This window comes from the organism of the source record quoted next, unplaced genomic scaffold (assembly GCF_019419815.1).
Source record: "Pyrus x bretschneideri cultivar Hongxiangsu unplaced genomic scaffold, Pyrus_bretschneideri_v1 Contig54, whole genome shotgun sequence".
Taxonomy (NCBI): domain Eukaryota; kingdom Viridiplantae; phylum Streptophyta; class Magnoliopsida; order Rosales; family Rosaceae; genus Pyrus; species Pyrus x bretschneideri.
The window spans coordinates 1,635,917-1,663,571 of NW_025999792.1; the positions used below are offsets into that span (position 1 = coordinate 1,635,917).

At 37.8% G+C, this 27,655-nt stretch overlaps 1 protein-coding gene across 1 annotated transcript; it reads right to left on the reverse strand.

The window, feature by feature from the left end:
• Positions 1 to 734: 734 nt before the first annotated feature.
• LOC125470897 lies at positions 735 to 27,157 on the reverse strand. Its single transcript, XM_048570654.1, has 3 exons — positions 26,800 to 27,157; positions 1,200 to 1,399; positions 735 to 1,064 (listed from the first exon to the last, which is right to left on the reverse strand). Exons 1-3 carry the CDS (start codon positions 27,155 to 27,157, stop codon positions 735 to 737), a joined length of 888 nt encoding a protein of 295 aa, XP_048426611.1.
• Between the last annotated feature and the right edge of the window lie 498 nt (positions 27,158 to 27,655).

The following is a 27,655-nucleotide window of genomic DNA, read 5'->3' on the forward strand; positions in this document are numbered from 1 at the left end:
AAAGTCTTAAACATGTTTAAAGCTTCATCTTTACTATGAATCAAATAGACATAACAATACTTGCTGCAATCATCAATGAAAGAGATATAATAGTTCTTTCCTCCACGAGTTGGTGTGGATTTGAAATCACAAAGATCACTATGGATTAAACCAAGTATTTCGTTGGATTTTTCCACTGATTTATATGAGTGTCTTGCATATTTAGATTCTGTGCATATCTCACATTTAGATACTTTGGTCATGGAACATTTGGGCAATAGGCCTAAGTTAACCATTCTTTGAAGAGAACGAAAATTAACTTGACCTAATCTTGCATGCCATAATGTAGAGGACTCAATCAAGTAAGCAGAAGAAACACTAGGCTTGTTATTATTATTAATAGCATTAGCAGAAAGTACATTTAGTTTGAAGAGCTCCTCAGCCAGGTAGCCATTTCCCACATACACCCCACCTTTGGTGATTACAAACTTGTCAGATTCAAACACAATTTTGAAACCTTTGTTACTCAGAAGCGATCCAGAAATCAGGTTCTTGCGAATATCAGGAACATGCAGAACATTGTTGAGTGAAAGCTTTTTTCCGGAAGTGAGTTTGAGCGTTACTTTTCCCTTCCCTGCAACGGCAGATGCAGTTGCATTTCCCATGTATAGATTTTCTCCACCATCAACAGATTGGTAAGTAACAAATAAATTCCGATTAGCACACATATGCCTTGTTACTCCTGTATCAACAAACTAGTCATTTGAATTAGTCAATAAATTGACTTCAGAGATAACAACAACAAACGTGTCTTCTGCAACATTTGCTTGATTGGAACTTCCAGAATTCTGATTCTTCTTGTGGCGGCAGTCCTTTGCCCTATGACCTGTCTTTCCACAAACCCAACAACCTCCTTTGATTTTCTTGAAGGTTTTCCCTTTTACAACAGTCATTACTTTCGTTGCAGCATCCTTGCCTTTGTTTTTCTGATGGTGCCTTGCCTTGTGTGAGTCAACTCTTTCCACAACATTGGCTTTCGCCTCCAGCGATGAGACATCATACTTCTCATTTTTGCGATGGATCCTCTTCCACATACAGTTTGAGAATCAACTGATCCATGTTCATGTCTTCAGTTAGATGTTTCAGATAAATCTTAAAGTCCTTCCAATTCGAAGGCAGTTTCTCCATGATAGAGCCAACCACAAAACCTTCTTTCAGACCAAGGTTTTCTCATGAACAATCACTTGGAGTTCTTCAACTTGCTTGACAACATACTTGGTGTCACTCATCTTGTAATTCAGAAATTTTCCAATTGCAAACTTCTTGGAACTTGCCACTTCAGACTTGTACTTCTTATCCAGAGACTCCCACAGTTCTTTCGCTGTCTTATATGATGAATAACCATCATACAGAGAGTCATCTAAAGCATTCAGAATGTAGTTCTTGCATAGAAATTAACTGTGAGTCCAGGCTTCTATAGCCTGCATAATTTTGGTAGGAATATCTCCCTCTTCTGGTGCTTTGGGGCCTCAGAAGTAATCACATGACTCAAGTTCAGAGTCGTTAAGTAGAACAACATCTTCTACTGCCAACGTTTGAAATCAACTCCCTTGAACTTCTCAGGTTTCTCAACGTGTTGCTTGACGACACCAACATTTGATTGATCCATATTTTCTCAGGTTTCACAAGGATATAATATATATATATATATATATCTCTCTCTCTCTCTCTCTCTCTCTCTCACAATGTAAACAAATAATAAAACGGAATTAATAAACCACAAAACACTGACTTGGTTAGGAAGATAGAGACTTGCAGCAGCAATCTCCTAAGACAGAAATACGCCCATACACCAGTGCAGTAGTTCAAATGGACGTCTATCTTGCAGGATACAACTATCTGATCCAAGTTCTTGCACATGAATTTGGATTCTTGGCGAATTGATTGGGCGTTTCTCTGTGAAATATGGAGAAAGGAAAATGAAATTGATGATTGAGTTTCTGATTTTATTGCCATATATATAATGGCATAACTTGAACAAATATAACCGTTCATGCTTATCAGTTTTTAAAATTGAATATAACTGTTCAATCAATTTTTAAAACCAAAGGTAACTGTTCAATCAGTTTTATCCTTTCGGAAAAAATTGAATCCAAAAAATCAAAAACGTAACTTGTGTTTTTCGTCCATCTGAGCCCAAGAGCCCCAGGCCCAAGGCCCATCTTTGACATTTAATATATACACCCAAACCCTCTAAGTCTAAGGCCCAAGGTCCATGGCTTTGGCCCAATTCATTTCAAACTACAAGTAGAGTCCCACATAAAGACAAGTTCCAACAATACCCCACATTTTCTATTCAAACTCTAGCAATACCCCACATTTGAATTGAAAATAAGATATTTGCTAAATTAGTAATGTCTTTCCAGAGAACTTAGATACGATACGCATCGGGATAGGTGTTTTTTGGACTTGAACCTTCTCTAGTGAGTACTTATCGGTTTTACCTAATGAAGTAGTGAATTTACTATCTTGAACTGATCATTCTTAGTAGTAAAATCGAAACAATAAGTATCACCCAAACCCTCCAAGTCTAAGGCCCAAGATCCATGGCTTTGGCCCAATTCGTTTCAAACTATAAGTGAGTTCACTCACTTATAAAGGTGAAGTTCACCAAAGGTTTGGACGATGCGGGACTTAGAGTCCCACATAAACACAAGTTCCAACAAGGGGGATGTTGGCTATAGTTGACTGCGAGCACAGCTAAGTTTGTTAGAAGTCTGTTATAACAGTGGCTAGTTTGTTGTAAGAGTCAGTTAGCTTGTTAATTTGCTTTGTGACCACGAAAGCTCTGTAAGCTATATATAACATTTGCGTCAGTCACTGTATTCACTTGTAGAAAATTTGAAAGCTCTTTCATTCTTCACTTTCTCTGTCAAATCTTCCTTTGCAAGATATCATTTTCTGCTACGTCATTTAGTTAACAGTACGTATGCTCAATAAAGGATGGCCTCCGAGGATTTCCCATGTTATCCAAAAAGAAAGCAAGATGAGACACCAGGATCTTAGAGACTCCTAGACAGCAAGATTTTACCATAGTGCTTTCCTACTACTTGTACTTTGCCACCTCACACACTTTTCAGGGTTTTGATGCTTTCTTATCATCTAGGAAGCAAGATGGGTAAAGTGCTGTCCTACTACTTGTACTTTGCTAGTCTACCTTGTGACTCATGGAGGAATTGCTAGCGTAAATAATGTTATTACAATTTGTAAATTAAATTTATTAAAAGAATAAGCACCTCCTTTCGGTTTTCCCACAAACCAAATCACAAAGCATAGCTACTAATTAGTTTAATAAAACAATACATCGTTTGACACATTCTATCTTGGATCATGATTAGTGTTTATATAACTTGCCAATAGGAGTATGAAATTTGATAATTAAGACTTGGTGAGGAAAGAAGTTGACATTATTGGACCTCCATTTTCAAGTAAGTATATAATTACAGGAGCCGAATGAGTAGATGGGATTGGGCTATATGTTGTCATGTGAACTAAGAACATTATTTCAAATCGATGTTGACATGGCATTATGTCGACGTAATATATCCATATGCTCCAAATTATTCTTGGACAAAATTATAAAAAGAGTGGGAGGCCACCATTATCATCTCCTGATTGCAGCGTTGAATATCGATCTCCAAATCACTCCACTAATTGGATATATGGATATATATTGATACACCAAAATCAACTTTGCGAGCACGCACACAAACTTAAGAAGTTTGTAAGGCTCATAAATAGATACTACGGTGAGATTTCGGCTCTTATTATTTTCTTATTTAGATTTATATTGGATCGTTTAACTTTGAACCACAAAATAAAGAAAACTTGTTGTGTACGTGAATTAAGTTAGTTGGGTAAATGTAAAATTTGAAATTAAAGTTGGCTTGATGGAAATGTAATTGTTTTCATTGAGCAATATACATCTATAGAAATATATGTTTCTGCAACGATATTATTTCCTTAGTGGTAGTTGGAGCCTTTATACTGTTGATCTGTGTGCCTCGATTGGGTTTTTGTGTAGATTGAGCGAAAATACGTCAACTTTTGTTGCTTTTAATCTTTTTTGGAGGGTTAAAAAGCATATGGAAATCAATTTGGACCACATCATAACCTTTACTTGACCAAGATGAGCTGGTGTCAGATATAATATATACTTGCAGTTGCAGCCAGGTTCACTAAAGCAGGCCCGATCGATCCAAACACCTTATGTATCTTTCTTATAATTTCATCGATCACTACGTACCTTTATATTGAGGAATCATGGACGTTGCTTTCAAACCTCTGTTCCTTCACTTGCCTGTTAATCCCTTTTTTAATTTGAAAAACTAATGAAAAGGGTTTGAAAACTTTGAGTTTTAACGATAAGGACAAAATAAAGAGTAAAATAAATAGTACTATGATTGACTTTTTAGTGTAAAAATGTGGTCTTTCGTTAAAGTAAACAATACTGGGAGTTTTTCATTAAAAGTCACTTCTTAATTTGGCTCTTTGGGTACCCCTCAATCATTGAACTCTATATTTCTGAATATTAAATCACCAATATATGGGATATGATCAATGGACAAATATTTTTACAAACATTCTTACATTTCTTTGTAGCCTTTAGATTTTATAACATCAAAGGGTTCCTATTTATTCATTGAATGACTTGGATACTTATATAGATTTTAACTAATATTAAAAATAAAAATAAGATTGAAAAAAACATAAAATTTGGAGGAAAATTAAAATTAAAATTAATAGAATAAATAAAAAATAAATAAAATTACCAAAGTTTTGTTTTGTAAGGTTCATTTCGTAACTTTATTTCAACCATTCAAACCGTTTATATTTTAGTACATCATTCTTAAATCATCATTGTAAGAAAATTAGACAAATCTAAAACATTTACGACATTTATTTTTCTATTGAAAAAATTGGACAAATACAGTTCTACAAAGAAATACTAAATTTAATTCAATGGTCATATGATTTCGGATTTGAATGATTTTTAATAGATATGATATTTGAGGTAAGACATAAGACATAGACAGTTGGATTGTCGAACTACATTACAGAGTGGGTCTTACAAAAATATATATGGACGGCTGTGACACCATTTTTTTTGCACAACTTTTGACACACATTTTTGTGGGACCCACTCTATAATGAATTTCAATAATCCGAACCGTCTATCTTTTAGAACATCATTTATAAATCATCGTTGCAAAAAATTAGACAATCTAAAACTGTTAAGATATTTGTTTGTAATGAAAGAAAATTAACGAATATGGTTCTACTAAGAAACCCTTTAATCCAACAATCATATGATTTCGGATTTGGATGATTTTTGGTAGACATGATCTTTGAGAGAATGCGTAAAAGATAAGACGGTTTGGATTGTTGAAATACATTAAGAAGTGGACTCCACAAAAATGTGTATAAACAATGTGTAAAAAAAAATTCTTGCCACGGTTCCATCCCTGTTTATATTTGTGCGTTATGTATATATAGCATATGCCCTATTTCTTTTATGCTTCAAAAGTAATATTGCATGATATTAGGGAATGGTGGATTCAAATAGGCTTTTTATATTAGCATCTCACAAAATATTGAATGTGTGGAGCCAAAAACAATCACAAGGCGACACATGGATTTTTGGATAGAAGAGGACAAAAATACCCTTCAGTCATACCGGGATTCCTACGCATGAGTAGCGGGCAATCATCCCTCAACCAAGTCAAAAGTGCCCAAAATAGGTAACAAATTCAAAACTATTTCATCCACCCTTATCCTATATTCTCCACAAGGTAATTATTTCATAAACCCCAAAACATTTCTTTTAAATTATGTTAATTAGTCAATTAATGGATTTATTACCTAATTAATCTATTAATGGCTAATTAACTACAAATTACACACAAAAAATACCACAAATGGCCGGTCCCTATTCTCCTAATAGGGCCGGCCATATCCCTATAAATAGGTCTCCATTCTCTCAAAAAACTACTTCCAAGTCTCTTGCAAAACTCTACAAAATTCTCCAAACACGTGAGGCTTTTGGCCTTGACCAAAGATGTGATTTGTTTTGTAGGTCCAATTTTGTCCAAGAAGGAGAAGACGGAAATTTGCATCCACAAATTGGTGCTTTCATTGAGAGTTGAGTCCCACACTCGTAGAAGACTCTTTCTGTTAGAAATGTGCCCTAAAACCAATCATATGATGATACTTTACGGACATTTCAAACTAATGTAGTTTAAATGTAAAGGGCAAAGATTATTGTTTGAGCCGTCTCATATAAATGTTATATGCTTAAACGATAAGTCCAAGGAATATGTGATTGGAAGAATGCGATCTAAAGAAGTTAGATTCATGAGACCATTCTTTCGTTGACACATCCTAAACGTTCCTGATCATAGGATTGTCAATTGGGCATTGACAGTCCGTTAAGATCAGTACGTGCTATGTCTTCTCTCAGGGAGAGTGACTAGTCTCGAGTCATTGGTGTGTGTGACATCAAGACAAGTACGTAGGTGCTCAATAGAGAATGAGTTCACTGAACACGATCAACGAAGAGTTCTCATATTCATGTCACATGAGAACTCATGGTTGGGATAATGCAAATTAGTCTTTTGACCTGAGGCATCACAGTTGTCTTGTGGTTAGGTCCTTAATCTTTGATTATGTCAAAGTCACTCCATCAGGAGGGTGTCCACGGCATCGTTGGGGTTAAGCCACTTAGCCATGGAGGCAAGTGAATGTGCAACAAGGGATCTCTAACCTTCAAACTGTTTGAGGGAGAATACTCTATGATATGATTAAGAATCTTTGGCCAAAGTATGAATGAGATTTAGGAATGTGTTCCAAATCACATTCAAGGTAATCATATAAGCACAAGACTCACATTGGATAGTAGACATGAATAAACTATCAAACCAAACAATGTGGTCAAGAGTATTGTATTAGAGAAAGACCGTATTGCATTTGTAATCCTAAAACTGAATAGGTTCTCCACCTCTTCTGATTAGCTTGGGTAACCATGACATGCTGCTAGGCGTCAACCATGGTTTGTGGAAGCCCTAAAAGTGTATTATCACTAACGGGAGAATTGAAAGTAAGTTTCAATTCACAATCGATTAGAAAGAGTTTTAATCGCCCACTGCCTCGCTAAAAGGAACCTAATGGATCGTTCACCGAGTAAGGTAGAGTTTGAAGAAACAACGGAGATGAGTAAGAATAATTAAATGGTTTAATTATTTATCTAAGGCTAGGATTAATTAATATGTTAATTAATCAAACGAATAAGTTCGTTAAAGACCTCGGGTTAGTTTTGGGCCGCAAGGCCCAATGGGATTTGAATGTCAAGCCCATTAACTCAAGTTGTATGACAACTTGAATAAACAAAGGGCTTGAAAGCCCAATAAACCCTATAGGCCGGCCATGTTAGAAGATAGGGCTTTTGGTCCATTAGGTCACTTATTTGAAGGGACTTTATAGCCTAAAATTCATTAAGGGTTGTTTTTGGGGAAAGGATGAGAACACAAGCTCTCCTTTCTCTCTAAAATTTCGGCCACCTTGGAGGGATCATCTAGCAATCAAACTCCTCCAAGGTCACTCATTTCTTCTTCATTATGCCTTGGTGATGAATCATTAGAGGTTCTCAATTTTGGGAACTTTGGAGAAACCTTTTTCATCCATCCAAATCCATAGATCTAAGATGCAAGGAATGAAGGCCCTCTCTTTGGGTGATTAGCCTTTGTTTAAATACAAAGAGGAATCTACAAAGGTATATATTTCAACTCACTTTGTTTTGAGTTGATTATTGGTTCACCATTTTACTAGGCTTTGAACATTCATGGGTAATGTTTTGTTTTTAAGTGCATGCTAGCATGATTCCGCCTTTAATTTGTTAATTGCATGCTAATGATGTTGCTTAAATGAACATGTCATCTTCCAAAATAATCCTTCACTTTCATCCAAGGTTTTCTATTTTTTTGTCCATTTGTAGATTTCTCGTACGTTCTTATTATTAGAATTTTTTATTTGCGAAAATTCTTTGATAAAAAGTAAAGGAGAAGTACAATGGTTAGAAATTTAGAAAATTTAACAAATGAAAATTTCAACACTCAAGAGATGGGACCACGATGATCCACAAGGTTAAATGTGACAATAGGTGGAGCGGCACTACCACCACGAGTTTCCACCACGGGAACCATCGTGGTGGCTACCACGATAGCAACCTGCGGCAAGGTCCATAGTGTCACCACCATGGCTCGAGCCGTGCCATCCAAGGCAGCTCACAACACTAAGGCCACCGCCCAAGCCATGTCACTCCATGCCCAATGCGAGCCCAAGCCTCGCACCCGCGTGCATCATACGCCGAGCAGCCCACTCTTGTGCCCCAGCCTGCTCCCGCGACTTAGCCTACTATTATGGTCCAGCCTGCTCCCATGGCCTAGCATGTTCCCGCCGAGTAGCCCACTCTCGTGGCCCAGCTTGTTTTTGCCATGGAGCTCACTCTCGTGGCCCAACTTGCTTCCGTGGCCGAGCCTGTTCCCGCGACATTCCAAGTAGCCCAAATCGGCCCAAGACTATCTCAACCATCCAGACCAACCATCGAACCGGGGGCATTTTCACTACGTTTCTCCGCAAATTTGACATTTCCCAATTCAAATCTCATGCTCGGAGCCTACCACACTTTTACTACTCAAGGAGGCATATTCTTTCCAAGCTCTTCCAATCCAAATGGCGAACAACACTTGTCTTGACAAGTCATAGAGTTAGCGAGCGCCCTTGCACAACAGACAACCTTGGTGAATCAACTCTTGCAAGGCATCGAGATTCAACGTGCCCCGATGAGGTGTCCCGTAGAAGGACAAGGGCAGATGAACCTCTCCACCAATGTCCCAGCAAGCAGCCACTTAACCAATCACGAACCGAGCATTCTAACGGAGTACATTCCCGATTGAACCCTCAAGATAGCGTATATTCCTGTCTTAGCCCGTGGAGGAGTGTGCACTCTCAGTTAAGCCCACAGACAAACATACACTCATAGTCGGGGCCACACTCCGATAATCAACATGAGCAACCTTCCAGGCGAAGTGTTCATTCGCAGCAAGGCCTGCAAGGAGCATCCTCCACCTCACATTGGAGTAGGCAGCACAGTGAACAGAAGGAAATAGTCACTCAATCCGGCTCAAGTTCAACCAGTAGCCTGCGAGTTACCCACTCGCCTGCTAGGAACAACTACAGCCACCACAACCATGGCATAGACGAGCCGAATACATGGAAGAGCAGCCTAGACCAATAGGTCACGACCTGAGGTAGGCGAGAGCTCTGCCACCCCTAACAAAGGCAAATTGAGGAAGAAGTAAAAAGGTTCATGACCGAGCGATTCCGCAATTTCCCGTGCAACGAAGCTATTGACAAGGCTCTCCATTGAAACATAACCAACATAAGCTAGTAATCTTTCAATGACAAGATCGAGCAGACGGGATTACCCTATATAGATTGCTGGATATAAAGACTACTTCTGTTCCGACAAATGTAGCAACTCAGCCTAATGGCACGCGGGGGGCAGACGAGTACTAGAAGGACACACTAGCCCAACTACCAAAAACCGGGGGCAGGCTAAGGATTATTTTGGTTGTCCCAGCAGTCCAGCTTTCCTCAGCTGTACTTACGATAATGATTTCTATGCTTTCCAGTACAAAAGGGTAAACCAATTCCCCAACACCCATATGGGTTTGCTCTCCAGCGTGAGAGGATAAACTAATTGCTCTTTAGTGCGAGAGGAAAAACTAATTGCTCTCCAGTTCGAGAGGGTAAACCAATTCCCCGACACCTATATGGGTATGCACTCCAGTGCGAGAGGATAAACTAATTGCTTTCTAGTACGAGGGGGTAAACTAATTGCTCTTCAGTGCGAAAGGGTAAACTAAATCCTTGACACCCATCGGGGTAAGCTTTCCAGTTCGAGAAGGCCACATAGCTCAAAAGATCGAATGCTTGAAGATCAACTAGGCAACAAATGGTTAGGGGGCAGCAGCCACTTTTACACTTAACAGTTCGCTCATCCGACACTTCATCTTTAGCAACTCCGATCTTGGCAACTTTATCCTTGATTGTTCCATCTACGGTAGCTGAGAAATCAAACTCAAGCAATTTCCTCATTTTTGGCAAGCAGCCCAGACGTGGCAGCCCAAACTATTGCCCATGCCATGCCACTTCCTCGGCCCATGCTGAGTCAATCCTTGGCTTCAATCAAGCCGAGCAGTACAAGTAATGGCCCCTGCTAAACCACCTTCTTGGGCTATGCCAAGCTGATTCCTGGCCCCTACCAGCTGATGTGTAGCACCACCCTGACGGCTGCCTCACGACAGCACTATCCACGAAGAAGACAAGAAAAATGAAATCATTCTTACATTAATATGACATGGAGAAAACAAAGAAAGCAATGAAAGAAGGTCCCTTGCACGGGCAAAAAGTAGAAGATTGCTAGAGTAGGGGGAACAAATATCCTCTAAACTCTTTCTTTTGTAGGGTAGAATAAATCGCTCTTCAAAGTTGATTTAGTAACCCACTTAAGGTGGACTTAAATAGGCTTTGAGAGAAAATTTATTTCCCTTTCCTAGAAGGATCTAATTTCTTATTAAAGAGGGAATCTACATCAAAATAGGAAGCAGTCCAAAGTTTCCTAAAGCAAGAAAATCTCTACACCTGTTGCCTTTTTCTGCGAGCATCCCAACAGGTGTGGGGGTATTTGTGGAGCCAAAAATAATCACAAGGTGACAAGTGGATTTTTGGATAGAAGAGGACAAAAATACCCTTGAGGCATACCCGGATTTCTACACGCGAGCAGCGGGTAATCATCCCTCAACCAAGTCAAAAGTGCCCAAAATAGGCAACAAATTCAAAACTATTTCATCCACCCTCATCCTATATTCTCCACAAGGTAATTATTCCATAAACCCCAAAACATTTCTTTTAAATTATGTTAATTAGTCAATTAATGGATTTATTACCTAATTAATCTATTAATGGCTAATTAACTATAAATTACACCCAAAAAATACCACAAATGGCCGGTCCCTATTCTCCTAATAGGGCTGACTATATCCCTATAAATAGCTCTCCATTCTCTCAAAAAACTACTTCCAAGACTCTTGCAAAACTCTACAAAATTCTCCAAACACTCTTCCCTCAAAATTCTAACTTTGGCATCAGAGGTTCTTCAACCAAAGCCCAATTCATCATGAACGTGTGAGGCTTTTTGGCATTGATCAAAGGTGTGATTTGTTTTGTGGGTGCAATTTTGTCCAAGAAGGAGAAGGTGGAAATTTGCATCCACAGAATGCACCCCACATTAAAATTTAATATTAAATAACTTATTTACCCCATTATGCAATGTCAATTTTGACCTTATTAGGTTAAAAAAAAATAAAAATTTTCTAAATACACCCCCAAATCATTTTTAGCGTATTACTTCTCTTCTTCAACTATCAAAACCTCTTCCACCCCTCAATTGTTGAGCGAAACGCTAACCAATGAAATTATAGACATGTTGATTGAGAAAATTATTTTTGACAAATGGAACACGAAATTGATGTACCTTCCACATTTATTGAGAGAAGGTAATTTTGAAAGTCTAATGGAATCATTTGGTGCCAATCCCCATCAAATTTGTTATTCTTTTATGTTATTTGTACTAGAAAGATGGAGACCTAGTTCTTCAATATATGAATGACAGTATATGTCTGGGAAAACCTACCTTGTCATCCCAAAGAGAAAAGTTTAGCGATTAAGAAAGGTAACATTTTTTGTGGCCACCCTTGAGAAAAAGGGTAGCAACTATAGGAATCTATTTCAATTGAATGTTAGACAGTGTCAAAGAATGCGAAATGCAGTTAAAAGACACGTAACCCTGTAGCCAAGAGAAATTGAAGAAAATGTTCACATTCAACAAGAAAGGGCATTCTTTAAGTCGTTGGAAACCGAGACCCAAAACAATTCCTAATATTTATCTTTTATTTTTTAATTCAGTCTCCAAATTTATGCTTAAACATCTTGGTATTTCTTTCTAGACAAACCATCTAGAACATTACCATTGCACCAGTCCTATAAAACTCTTATCTTTTTTTCTCTAATCTAAATATTTTTCGAATCATTCATTTTGAAATCATTCGGAAAATTAAACGTTCAAATGATTTGAAATCATTCGGCAAACTAAACGTCCAAATTTTTAGATTCAATCCCTAAAAATTAAAAATGAGTGTTATAAGATTTGAGAAATGTGGGGTGTATGAAGAAAATATAAGGTGTATATTGAGAATGTGAGGTGTGGGGGGTATTATGGGGAAGTACGTAAGGTGTATTAAGATAATTTTTAAGTGAAAAAGCAAATGTGGGGTTTATTCAACAATTTGTGAGGTGTTAATATAATAAGCCTTCAAATATAGAATTTTGAGTGCAAGGAAAATGCTTTGAATCAACAGTGTTACACATTCATTGCTCACAAATCAAAATAATTGTTGCTTCTATATGTTCTAATTTTATATGGCATTGTAATGAAGGTGTCGAAAGTGTAAAAGTACTTAAATAGTCAAATCTTAAAGAAAGTTGAGGTTCCATCATAAAACTAATAGATTATGTAGGGAGTAGAACCACATGCAAGGTCTCTTCTTTTCCCAATGTGGGATTCATACCCTCAACATGCCCCCTCATGTGTGGTGAAGTTTCAAGCCTAACACGTGGACAACACATCAGGTGATATGGAGAACGTGATGGCTGTTAGGCTTCACAGGTGAGACAACCTGCTCTGATACCATGAAGAAAGTTAAGGTTCTATAAAAAAAACTAACTTGCAATATAGGAATTAGTCCAATTACTTATAAGCAGATGCAATGTCTTTTTTTTCTCAATATGGAATTCGTACTCTCAACAGATCTTGTGTAAGCAAAATCAAGTTTACTTGATAAACCAGATTTTGTTAACTGATGTCATCATTTAATTCCTTTCATAGAGCGTCCGTTGCTTTTCGCCGCAGCATGATTCATGCAATTAGCTCTCAGTTCATGCAAGGTACCATATATATAGTACTACTAATCAAATTTTAAACTCTAATTTGTTTTTGGTCTAATCATGACACCGGTGATAGTCACTAATAGATGTCTGCATAGGTCGAAATTAACACTCATTTAATCATATTTGATTAGTTAGAGAGCGTCTTAAAAATTAATAATATCTTTTAAAACTGCTGTCGTCAAATGTTCATGAAGATTGCCAACTATTATCTTCTTGTTGAAAAATCGCTGAACAGTACATGCTTTCATTTTCGTCATGACAAGGCTATTTAAAATTGAAGTAATTGTAATAACACCTGCTCCACTTGGAATTGTAAATTAGTTAATTAATAAACAACTTGTTACCACTTTAAAAATATCTAATGCGTCTTACAATTATTGTGTTCTTTTGCCCCTTTGTCATCTTTTTGGAGTCCCTTTAGGGTTATAAGTGGCTCTCTTATCTTCTTTTTTGGCCATATGGGAATACATACATACATACATACATACATATATATATACATATACATACATACATACATACATACATACATATATATATATATATATATGTATCTATGTAATCATGCTCATACGTCTTTGCTTTAGCTTCCTATAGTGTCTTATATTATTAAGTACGTACATAGGCTGCATGATGAATTGTCATAGATGTATGAGGAACATATAATAACTTATGTGCCTTCTCAGTCCCTCACATTCGCGAATTGTGCCTAGTTTAAGCGTACGACATATTTCATGCATGCATATATCTTTAATCTTTAATATTAGAAAGCCAAAAGGAGTGTTTGTGTCTCAAGACTTCACCAAAAAAAAATTAGACTATAAAGCCCCTCAAACCAAAAAATCTACAACTAGCTGAAAATAATAGAAACAAAATAATAAGGATAATTTTGTCATAAAAAAAATTAAATTAACAAAATAGTAGAAGCAGTTTTCTTCCCACTATCTTGCAAAAAGAACACGCGTAATGGAAGAAAAAGAAACCGTCGTAATCGGCTTGAGATGGTTGGCGGTTACCCCTTTCGCCAATCCAACACATCTTCGGATCTCGAACGCCGCGGATTCGTATTTGATCCACGGATAGTCCCCCAAACACTCAATTTGTCAAATCCCTTTCACTTCTTTTAAACATTCACTTTCCAAAGCAATTCAAATCTCAGAAGAAGAATCCGATTCTCGCATTGCAATTTCTCCACCCATAGTTTTCCCATTTCAGCAATAACCGAATTCAACGCAACCCACATTTTGATTTTCGATTTTGATCCTCACCATTTCTGCAGTCTCACTTAGATCCAACCGCACCCGCAACTTTCATGTAAGCTCCAATCTTCCTCTCACTTTATCTCAGTTACCCATTTGTTATTCATCTAGATATTGCTTCGATTAAGCTATTAGTGACTGAAATTGTCGCCTTTAATGCCATCTTCTCCAAGTACCCAACTTCCCAATTTAAAAAACTAGGGCTCATTTTTGGGTTTTGTTCTATCGTTAATTTGGGAATGGTGACTATCTTACGCAATGGGTGAGATTGTGTGTTAAAAGAGATTGGGCATCTATAGAGCCATGAAAAATCCCCAAGTCCAGTTCTGATTTAAAGACCATAGAAAGCGCAAGACTTCCATTTGAAATGATGAGAAAACAGTTTCCAGTAAAATTGAGTTTTACACTAACTATAAATAAATCACAAGGGCAAACAATACCAAATGTAGGTATTTATCTACTAGATCATGTATTCAGCCATGGGCAATTGTACATGGCTTTATCAAGAGGAGTTTCAACATCTACAACAAAAGTCTTAGTCAAGAAAGGAGAATTACACGGTCACGAAGGAGTCTTCACAAGAAATGTTGTGTACAAAGATTACATTCTTTCTTTTAATGTTCAATTCATTTTTTTTCAACTTTTAATGCAATTCAATCACAAATAATGCTAATATTTGATTTTAACCAAACATATTAAATTTTTAATAGGACGGAACGATATGAGTTCATGATATGTTTTGCCGTCAAGTATATCAAGGTTAATTGAAGTTCTTGGATTGTTTTTATAACTTTTATTTAGCTTTTAGTTGCAACTAAATTATAAGGATCTTCTCTGTTATTTATTACCCTATTTTATATATATTCTAGATAAAATACTTTAAATTCCTGACTATATTATTAGAGATGATAATCGCCTTTATTTTATGTTTCTATACATTGAACCAATCCTCGCATATAAATACATCAAAAATGTGTAAGTAGCGCGTAGCGCGCTGTGATTAAAAAAATGTCTTTCGCATGCGCTGTGCAGAAAGGCTAGTAAAATTAGTATCTGGTCTATAGTTTCTTGACACACCCCGACTCGGAATGTCCACTAGGACCCTAAATCGAGCAGTGTTGGCCGACACCTGGAAGGTGACGAAGTCATAAAGTGTGATAGTGTATAAAATGTGAATAAATTTGAAACTAAAAGTGTCTAAATACCAGAGTGCGCTACGAGTGGGAGCGAACCCATTTCACATGTGATATCAGAGCATAAGTAATGTACAGTAGTGTGGGTAAGAATCATACCCTTAAAAGTAGCCACCAATACTAAGATTAGCCATATATCCTCGTCGATATGAACTCAGCAGTTAAAACCTGAAGGGGTACAAAACAGAAAGTGTGAGTAAGCAGTAAAACCAAGCTTCCCAAAACTATTACCTTTCTAACAGTAATAACCCCTCACTGTAATTCCTTATCGTTTTCTATAGGACAGTACTACACACACACACACACACACACACACACACACACACACACACACATATATATACATATATATGTCTACATATCCACCCATGCTCAAAAATGGCCAAAACCACGGGTATGTTGTGTCCATAGACTCTACAATGCATTAATAAGTAGGCCAAATGAACTTAATCAATATTAAACGATACATCAGCCGGAATCACCTAACTTGATCCGTACGAATGTACTCATTTCTCATCAATCAATACTAGTATATAAGTAGGGAGTTATCTCTAGTGACATGTACGACTTATCCATATCTCATCAAGTATCCCTGCACACGAGTCAGAACCACCTCTAGTGGTCTGTACGACATGACTGGGTGTAAATAAGTACGCTCAAGTGCTAAGATTACGTGAAGACTGGGCGAATAATCGCGGGTCACCTATGAGTCGGAACCACCAATAGTGGTCTGTATGACAGGCCTATGCACCTACCTTGAGTCCAAGGTGAGCGTAAGGTGCGGGAGGTGAACATCACATGAAGGACTGTGCCCTGACCACGGGCGGCAGCACTAACATCGGGGTACAGGTATCCATATCTCATCAATCAATACTAGCATACAAGTCGGGAGTCACCTATAGTGACCTCTACGACTTAATCTATATCTCATCAAACATCCCTGCACATGAGTCGGAACCACCTCTAGTGGTCTGTACGACAGGACTGGGTGTAAATAAGTACGCTCAACTGCTACGATCACATGAAGACTGGGTGAATAATCGCGGGTCACCTAGGAGTCAGAACCACCTATAGTGGTTTGGACGACAAGCCTGTGCAGCTACCTTTAGTCCAAGGTGAGCGTAAGGTGCGAGAGGTGAACATCACGTGAAGAACTGTGCCCTGGCCACGGGCGGGAGCACTAACACCGAGGTGCAGGTTTATGAGCTCTCAATGCATCTCAATATAACATGTGCAACTCATGGCAACCAGTATGATAGTATCGGAGTTGCCTCCACATAAATGTAGTCATGCTATAACTTAATCGATTAAACTAATACCATAAACTCACCTGAACTTACCTGGGTGTCCTGTGTTCACCTTTGCACTTGAAAGCATTCCTAATAATTATATGCAAGTAATATACACATGGATATACCATGATGCAATCTAATACTTAACCATGTCGTAGCATTTTCAATGATATACAGTACGGTGTGAAATGTACAATCAATAACGCCCTACTCCCGAACTACTTATTTTCAGGGATAATTATCCATGACAACCCAATTAACACTAATTTAACTAACTAATTCACAAAACTAAAACTTGCCTTTACCAATTTCCTTCGCATTACTCAATTTCCCAAATAAGGCTTTCGTCTCAAATATATTATGGCTGCATCTAACGTCTCGTTAGACTGCCTACGTACCCTAAACAGGGATCAAGCCATTCGTAGTTCATATTAGTACTTCAAGCATTCAGAATAATTATATGAAGGTAATATACCTAATCAATTTAAAAGTGTCGATAGAACTCTCAATAATATGTACGATAAAAAGGAAAAGATCCACTCACCTAGAGTCCACGCTATCATTCTCTAGCGCACGCATCGAGGTGTCCTGAATGATTGGTGCCTGTGACCAATTATCGAATCACATCTCAGAACTCTTATCAGTAGAATACGTAATTCACATAAAACACAACCTCAAGGGCATTCTAAAATAGTTTGAGACCCATTGACCACAAGTCAACAGTCGATCAAAGATCGACGGTAGAGTCTACAACACTGTATAACTCAACCCGGAAGATTCGCATATTAGATTTCCAATCTGCAACTCCCAAAGATCCAAAATATGTTTCTAGAATAACATATTAAAATTTCATTACGATCCAACGGTCGGATCTCCACCAATTGCACAAAACCAAGTGGCCGTGAACATTTATTTTACTAACTTACAAATCCAATTCGGGACTATCCGTACGTCGGATTCCCGATCCATAAATTCCTATGATCTTTAAATATTACGTATTATAATGTATCCAATTTTGGTGACGATCCAACGGTCGGATCATCGATTCACATTTTTATTAAGTAACATATCGTAACGAATTTAGGTTCCAACAATAAACCTACGTCATTCAAATAACAAAACTGAATTCAAGACATTCGACATAGCCTAAAAATAGTATTGGCGGCCCATTGGCCACGCGCCGCCGCGGGTGGCGGTCGGCCGCCCCGACGTGCCGGAAAATCCAACTATTTCCAAAAATTCTCAAACTTCACAAAAATGAAGATCTCAATGAGTGGAGCAACTTTCATACCTGCCACGAAGTCCAAAAGTGGACGGAAGATGGTCAATTTTTCCTACAAAGCCGGCGGGTGCCTAAAACGTCCCGGTGTTGATTCGTCTTCTACAATGGTCCAACGGGGTCAAGGTTGGTTGGGTTTTGCTCCTGGGATGATGGGCTACAAAGCCCAAGTGGTGGCATCGGCTATCACTTTGCCGATTTGCCGGAAAATCAAAAAGGGTGCCCAGAGCACCATGAGAACTGCCAACTTTCGTGGCCTCAAACCGCCACATACCGTGGTTAATCAAGGTGGTTCTTGGGTGGGTTTTGTATAGGGGAATGAGAGCTTCAAGATGGTGGTGGTGGCGTTGAAAAACTCCATCGGAGTTGGCCGGAATCGGCTTTGGAAAATGTGTGGTCACACACGGTCGGGCATGGGTGCACAGGACTATACCTGTGCCTAAAATATGATTGGCCACTTTCCCACAAGGTGGGAATTCCAATAATTTATAACTAAACTTTAGACAGCCGTTTTCAAACGTCCATGACTATACCGTTATAATCCGGACTCGTAAACGGCTTTCGCCTATACGTTCACACCAACAACTACTACGAGAATATGTTAAAAGAATAAGTCATACGCCTCTCTAGACGATGGTCAACATAAGTCAAAATCTTTGCCTTTATGGCATTTTCGTAAATTCACGCTTTTAAAACAAAATAAAAACGTAATATTTGGAACGGGTTGTCACAATCTGCCCACCTTAAGAAAATTTCGTCCTCGAAATTTAAAATCATCAGTTCAACGTAGAATACTCAAAATTAAAGAGAGATATGTATGTAATTACATACATGAGGAAGGCATCAAGTTATAGCGACTACATAAAAGAGGATGACATTCCGTCGTGATCGGAGTGTAGTGACTCTTCTTTCATGCCTCCAAATTCCTACTTTCCTTCTCTTTCAGTACCATGCCAAAATATAATATGTTTTTTTTCATAAACGTGTGCAAAGCGTAACGCACTTCGAAATTAAGCATGTAATATTTTTGGGTCAAGCCCAAACAGCAATTAACTAATTAAATAAGTAAATACAAATATTAATGTAGAATAATCTACTTGTTTACTTGCTTAACAACCCAACGAATAAGTTATTAATATTACGGTCTGTAGCCCATAATACCGACAATTCACTATTGTCTTGATAAGCAACAGTTCTCGAAGGTGCAATATTTCCATCTTGCCCCTCAATGGGAAATACACATACAAGCCTCGATCGTAATCATTCACTACCTTCTTAGGCAACATTGTCAATAACATAAATTTTCTACATCACAATCTCAATCAATCAAATATTTGTTCGCAATATTCTTCTGTAAATCACAAGTTGCACATACAATATTTATATTATATTTCAATGATACCATACTCCTAAACAGGAATGTAATCGTCGTTACCCATAATTCTAACAAAAGTAAGCATCTATTAAATATGCACTGTGCGTAAAATCTCTATACGTCAACTCCAATGATACCATATTAACCCAAAATTGTAACCGTGGTTACAAGTGACTAGAATAGAGATAAGGATATATTGCAACCATGCTAATGGTGGGACAAACAAGATGCAAATCGTCCACAAAGGTCTGAGTAACTCATTTCAAACTAATCGTTAATCTAGGGGTAGAAATGCAATACTGAACAACTTCTAATACTCAAAACCTTCATAATGACTTCCAAAGGCTTGAAAGTGAAACATGTAACACGATGAAATATACATACACCAAGATGATAATGTTGTCGGGTTTCTGTTTGCTGAATTTGTATAGAAGTCTAGGAGTAGTTTTCTCAAAAAGTCATCGTCCACTGGACGCAATTAGAAAATTGTAGTTGTCCAGGAAGTTTGAACTTTATATCCTCAATATCCCCACAACATTAATCATAAGCGGGGTGCATCTAGAGTGAGGATTCATTTCAAAACACATCAAGGGGAGCCTCGATTTTATCTCTTCCCTACTTCCACATTTGATCACATCACAAAGAGAACTTCTAGATCACCCGAAGAGGTTGACTACATCTCACTTCTATCTTAGTGGTCTTCACAAGTGTCTTGTTGTTGAAATTTCAACACCCATTTTAAGGAAATAACTATTGCCAATACTTCAATTATTAGGGCAAGAAGAATATTGTTTTCTACTTAAGTAAAACAACCACCAATCGAAATACCACATGAGTGTAATCTTGGTTCAACATCACAATTATTGACTTTCACATTCTCTACACATACAAAATATCCCGAACTGATAGTGAACAATGATACTTCCCAACTTTCACTCGTATAACAAAATGATCATAGTCATTCAAACCATATTCGAACCATTTCTTGATAGGTTAAAGGTAACTCCATATCGATACTCATAATCGCTGATTAAATTCTTCCACTGCCACTGTCAAAAACTTAGTCCATTTCAGAAATTTGAGCATATCAAAGAAATTCTAAGGTTGATAAAGATTTTGGACATGTTCTCCACCGAGAAATATCATTTGATTTCTAAGTAAAAATAATAAATGTTAACTTCAAGTCATGGATAAAATAACTCATTCCAAATGGTTCTCACTAGCATCGATGCGAAAGTGGCGCATACACCCGCCAAATCGATCTGTCATAAATTCCTCACTAACCGAGCGTAAAACCATGTCATAAAGGTTAAAAGAACATTCAAGAAATTTAGGGTCAAAATAGTTCATGAAATCTAGAGTACAAGATATCCGGATTAAATATACAATTTCAATGTCTAAGTGGTCCTCCTAAACAGTTTGTCCCTATCCAACTGATATGGGAAATAGGCCGGTGACTCTAAATCAACCCAATTGCCTTTAATACTAGGAGATGAAGTTAAGGGTACGAACAAAGCTGATGTAGATTAATATTAAAAAGTCAAATGATTCCAAAAGTAATGAGTTATGTTAAAAAAACACGAAACAATTCCAACGTTATCCCAAGCCAAAAAAATAGCAAGGTAAAATTTAAGAATAATCTAACAAGATTTCTTGATGATTGAAAAGTAATGTCACAAAATATTAAACTACCAGGGACCAAAAGAAATTTCCCAACATATTCTTCCGTCGAGTGTTACCACTTTAGTACCACATTGCCACATGAGACATTTCCAGAGTCCTAACAAAAAGGGGACTTCACAAGATTTCTATTAAGAGATATTCTAACAATACTACAAAGAAATCAAAACTAGCTGAAATTTCCAATCTCAAAAGGATCAATTCTAACAACGGAAGAATGATGATGGAATTATTTGGTAAAATCTCTGGTGATACACGATTATCAATACATTAACTTAGGCCATCAACTTGCCTCAAATCTATGCCTTTCCCCCTCAAGGGAAATCTTCGTTTTAATTCTAAGGACATTGCCAAAATGATCATCTAAAATGTCATGAGGACAACATAACTGTCTAAAACTTAAGAAAAATTAGCATATTTTTCCATATTCGACAAGGTGGCATTATTCGAACGTTAAACACAAGAACCAAGAATGCTCACATCACGCGTGTGATGAACACAATACTACCCAACTTATGCTCTGATACCAAACTGACACACCCCGACTCGGAATGTCCACTAGGATCCCAAATCGAGTTGTGTTGGCCGACACCTGGAAGGTGACGAAGCCATAAAGTGTGATAGTGTAAAAAATGTGAATAAATTTCAAACTAAAAGTGTCTAAATACCAGAGTGCGCTACGAGTGGGAGCAAACCCATTTCACACGCGATGTCAGAGCATAAGTAACGTACAGTAGTGTGGGTAAGAATCCTACCCTTAAAAGTAGCCACCAATACTAAGATTAGGCATATATCCTCATCGATATGAACTCAGCAATTAAAACCTGAAGGGGTACAAAACAGAAAGTGTGAGTAAGCAGTAAAACCAAGCTTCCCAAAACTATTACCTTTCTAACAGTAATAACCCCTCATAGTAATTCCCTTATCGTTTTCTATAGGACAGTACTACACACACACAAACATATATATATATATATATATCTATATATCCACACATGCTAAAAAATGGCCAAAACCACGGGTATGCCGTGTCCATAGACTCTACAATGCATTAACAAGTAGGCCAAATGAACTTAATCAATATAAAATGATACATCAGCCGGAATCACCTAACGTGATCCATACAACTGTACTCATATCTCATCAATCAATACTAGTATATAAGTAGGGAGTTATCTCTAGTGACCTATACGACTTATCCATATCTCATCAAGTATCCCTGCACACGAGTCGGAACCACCTCTAGTTGTCTGTACGACAGAACTGGGTGTAAATAAGTACGCTCAAGTGCTAAGATTACGTGAAGACTGGGCGAATAATCGCGGATCACCTACGAGTCGGAACCACCTATAGTGGTCTGTACGACAAGCTTGTGCACCTACCTTGAGTCTAAGGTGAGCGTAAGGAGCGGGAGGTGAACATCACGTGAAGGACTGTGCCCTGACCACAGGCAGCAGCACTAACACCGGGGTGCAGGTATCTATATCTCATCAATCAATACTAGCATACAAGTTGGGAGTCACCTATAGTGACCTGTACGACTTAATCTATAGCTCATCAAACATCCCTGCACACGAGTCGGAACCACCTCTAGTGGTCTGTATAATAGGACTGGGTGTAAATAAGTACGCTCAAGTGCTATGATCACGTGAAGACTGGGCGAATAATCGCGGGTCACCTACGAGTCGGAACAACCTATAGTGGTCTGTACGACAAGCATGTGCACCTACCTTGAGTCCAAGGTGAGCATAAGGTGCGAGAGGCGAACATCACGTGAAGGACTGTGCCCTGGCCATGGGCGGGAGCACTAACACCGAGGTGCAGGTTTATGAGCTCTCAATGCATCTCAATATAACATGTGCAACTCATGGCAACCAGTATGATAGTATCGGAGTTTCCTAACACATAAATGTAGTTATGCTATAACTCAATCGATTAAACTAACACCATAAACTCACCTGAACTTACCTGGGTGTCCTGTGTTCACCTTTGCACTTGAAAGCATTCCCAATAATTATATGCAAGTAATATACACATGGATATACCATGATGCAATCTAATACTTAACCATGTCGTAGCATTTTCAATGATATACAATACGGTGTGAAATGTACAATCAATAACGCCCTATTCCCGAACTACTTATTTTCAGGGATAATTATCCATGACAACCCAATTAACACTAATTTAACTAACTAATTCACAAAACTAAAACTTGCCTTTACCAATTTCCTTCACATTACTCAATTTCCCAAATAAGGCTTTTGTCTCAAATATATTATGGCTGCATCTAACGTCTCGTTAGACTGCCTACGTACCCTAAACAGGGATCAAGCCATTCGTAGTTCATATTAGTACTTCAAGCATTCAGAATAATTATATGAAGGTAATATACCTAATCAATTTAAAAGTGTCGATACAACTCTCAATAATATGTACGATAAAAAGGAAAAGATCCACTCACCTAGAGTCCACGCTATGATTCTCTAGCGCACGCATCAAGGCGTCCTGAATGATTGGTGTCTGTGACCAATTATCGAATCACATCTCAGAACTCTTATCAGTAGAATACGTAATTCGCATAAAACACAACCTCAAGGGCATTCTAAAAGTTTGAGACCCATTGACCACAAGTCAACAGTCGATCAAAGGTCGACGGTATAGTCTACAACCCTGTATAACTCGACCCGGAAGATCCGCATATCAGATTTCCAATCCGCAACTCCCAAAGATCCAAAATATGTTTCTAGAATAACATATTAAAATTTCATTACGATCCAACGGTCGGATCTCCTCCAATTGGCCAAAACCAAGTGGTTGTGAATATTTATTTTACTAACTTACAAATCCAATTCGGGAAGATCCGTACGTCGGATTCCCGATCCATAAATTCCTATGATCTTTAAATGTTACGTATTATAATTTATCCAATTTTGGTGACGATCCAACGGTCGGATCGTCGATTCACATTTTTATTAAGTAACATATCGTAACGAATTTAGGTTCCAACGATCAACCTACGTCATTCAAATAACAAAACTGAATTTAAGACATTCGACATAGCCTAAAAATAGCATTGGCGGCCCATTGGCCACGCGCCGCCGCACGCGCTGCCGCGGGTGGCGGTCGGCCGCCCCGACTCGCCGGAAAATCCAACTATTTCCAAAAGTTCTCAACCTTCACAGAAATGAAGATCTCAGTGAGTGGAGCAACTTTCATACCTGCCACGAAGTCTAAAAGTGGACGGAAGATGGTCAATTTTTTCCACAAAACCGGCGGGTTCCTAAAACTTGCCGGTGTCGATTCGTCTTGTACAATGGTCCAACGGGGTCAAGGTTGGTTCGGTTTTGCTCCTGGGATGATGGGCTACAAAGCCCAAGTGGTGGCATCGGCCATCACTTTGCCGATTTGCCGGAAAATCAAAAAGGGTGCCCGGAGCACCATGAGAACCGCCAACTTTCGTGGCCTCAAACCGCCACATACAGTGGTTAATCAAGGTGGTTCTTGGGTGGGTTTTGTAGAGGGGAATGAGAGCTTCAAGATGGTGGTGGTGGCGTTGAATGGAAAATGGGTGGTCACACACGGTCGGGCATGGGTGCACGGGAAGCTTTCCCATTTTTTTTTTTTTCTTTTTCTGATTGGGTCTCACCCTCTCCCTCTAATTTAATTGGTTCCTTCCTATTTGTGCCTAAAATCTGATTGGCCACTTTCCCACAAGGTGGGAATTCCAATAATTTATAACTAAACTTTAAATAGCCATTTTCAAACGCCCATAACTATACCGTTATAATCCGGACTCGTAAACGGCTTTCGCCTATGCGTTAACACCAATGAGTACTACGAGAATATGTTAAAAGAATAAGTCATACGTCTCTCTAGACGATGATCAACATAAGTCAAAATCTTTGCCTCTATGGCATTTTCGTAAATTCACGCCTTTAAAATAAAATAAAAACGTAAAAGTTGGAACGGGTTGTCACATTTCTAATATTTATTGATTAAGACCTTATTAGTTTTTAGATTTTGATCAAAATCCCTATCATTAATATATTAATGAATTACATGTAAGTTACATAATCTTTATAATAAAAATTAGTAATTGATTTAGAATTTTAATACTCATACCCTTATTAAACTCCTAATTAATTTTCAATTCAAACATTTCTAAAATATAAAAAATAAAATTAGAATAAGTTTGTACCCATTAAAATTTTTATAAAAGAATTGATATGTCCCCATTTTTTTAATATACCAATTTGTCATATGACAAATGTACCCTTTTTAATATAAAATGTACCCATTTTTTTAGATAAAATTCATTCAATCTTTTCTCTAATCCATATTTAAACTTATATGGGTACATTTTATTTCGTTGACTTGAGAATGTATCTATGTCAAGTTTAATAGTAGAAATATAACAATGTTATTAAGCCTAATATTTTTTTTTATTTTTATTTTTTTGAAAAATGTACCTATGTTTTGGAACAATAATTTTTTGGTTAATTTTTTATAACCGTACTCATGTGTATAAATACACACATAATATATTGGAGAGTATAATTTATCTTTAATATTTTTAATCCCGTAAATTATGGGGTTTTATTTTAAATCTCATTAATATAAATAACTACAAATTTCATTTGTAAGTTAAAAATATAATAGCCTACATAGAAATAAATTATTATATTAATGTCAGGGACTTCGATCAGAAACAAAAAACCACAAAGATTTCGGTCAAAGAACATTGGTAGTTAGAGACTGCATCCAAAGTGTCCCATATATATATATGTGTGTGTGTGTGTGTGTGTGTGTGTGTACTAAAAAAGTTTTCACATATATTCGCATTCTTTTGCACATTATGCATTAATTCCTTTCAATGTACTTTGTATTTTAGGCTGGGTAAGATTTTCTGATGGAAAATGATCAACACACACCTTTTTTAGTCTTTTATACCCCTTTGTTTAATCCTAACTATTGATTCCATTTGATGATTCAATTCAATTGTTAGACATAAAAAAGAGCGTGTGAAGCTACAAATAGTGTGTGAAAATACTTTCTTTTCCAGTGATATTGAAACTAAGCTCCAAGATATGCAATGTCATATGACACACCCCGACCGAAATCAAGGCGTGCTGGTCGTCATGTGAGGATGACGTAGCCATGTCCACAGTGCGGAAGAAAAATATAATAATAAATGTACGAATAAATAAAAACCAACCTACTAAACAATGTAGTTAACGTACAAGTGCAAGTGTAAGTGTGAAAAACAATATTCAGAGCACAGAAAGCCTATTGCAGTCCAGAGGAACAAACACTAACTAAACACACCCAGAGGTGGTCCTACACTGGTGATAATCTGTCAGATATGCCATGGATTCCTCATAAGCCACCAAAAGAGCAAACCAAACTAGAACCTGGAGAGGCGCAAAATAGAAAGTGTGAGTGGGCAAAAACAAAGCTTTTCAAAATCATTTCATCAACAAAAGTTCTAATCCCGTACCATAAAACTTGTATAGTTTCCCAGAAAATAGAATATAAATATATATCGAAAACATATGCCATGTTGAATGCCTCCAGATAAAAGCTTTGTTTTTGTCAGCAACCTCCGGATAATAACTAGATAAATCAGTGAACCTCTGATAATACTCATTCGCCGTCAATTTCCCTTGCCTCAACTCGATAAATTCTTGCTTCTTACGATTACTGTACTCAGGAGGCACAAACCTTTTCCGAAACAAATGCTTAAACACTTCCCAGTCAGCCTTTTCTTCTTGGGTCAAACGACGGACCTCCTGTTCCCACCAGGATGACGATTCCCTACCCAAGAACCATGAAGTCGTCTCTACCCACTTTTCAACAGGAAGATTCCCCTGATTATGCAACACTCGAAATGTCTTTTCAATATGGTCTAGCCACCGCTCAGCTCCCTTAAAACCCTCGTGGACCTCAAACTTATCCAGCTTCAAATTATACATGGTCTCTAGAGGAATCCTCTGGGGAGGGCAGAACGCCGACTGAACAGTGGTAGCAATAGCTTCCCCCAATTGAACTACATCAGGGAAACTAGGCTCAGTAGAGCGACGTGGTTCCCTACAAGGCGGCATAGTTCTGACAGAAGACACCAAAACAATTAGAACACTCACAAAATATGCAGGACTGCCAAACCTATGCTCTGATACCAAACTGACACACCCCGACCGAAATCAAGGCCTGCTGGCCGTCACGTAAGGGTGACGTAGCCATGTGCACAGTGCGGAAGCAAAATATAATAATAAAAGTATGAATAAATAAAAACCAAACTACTAAACAATGTAGTTAACGTACAAGTGCAAGTGTAAGTGTGAAAAACAATATTCAGTGCACAGAAAGCCTATTGCAGTCTAGAGGAACAAACACTAACTAAACACACCCAGAGGTGGTCCCACACTGGTGATAATCTGTCAGATATGCCGTGGATTCCTCGTAAGCCACCA

Excerpts from the sequence above, each read along its gene's own strand:
- LOC125470897 (XM_048570654.1), bottom strand. The coding sequence starts at position 27,157 with ATGTATAATTTGAAGCTGGATAAGTTTGAGGTCCACGAGGGTTTTAAG. Across the intron at positions 1,400-26,799 it reads GAGGTTCACTGATTTATCTA|ATGACTCTCTGTATGATGGT; the intron begins GTTATTATCCGG and ends TGAATGCTTTAG. Across the intron at positions 1,065-1,199 it reads TTGTTCATGAGAAAACCTTG|AGGATCCATCGCAAAAATGA; the intron begins GTCTGAAAGAAG and ends TGTATGTGGAAG.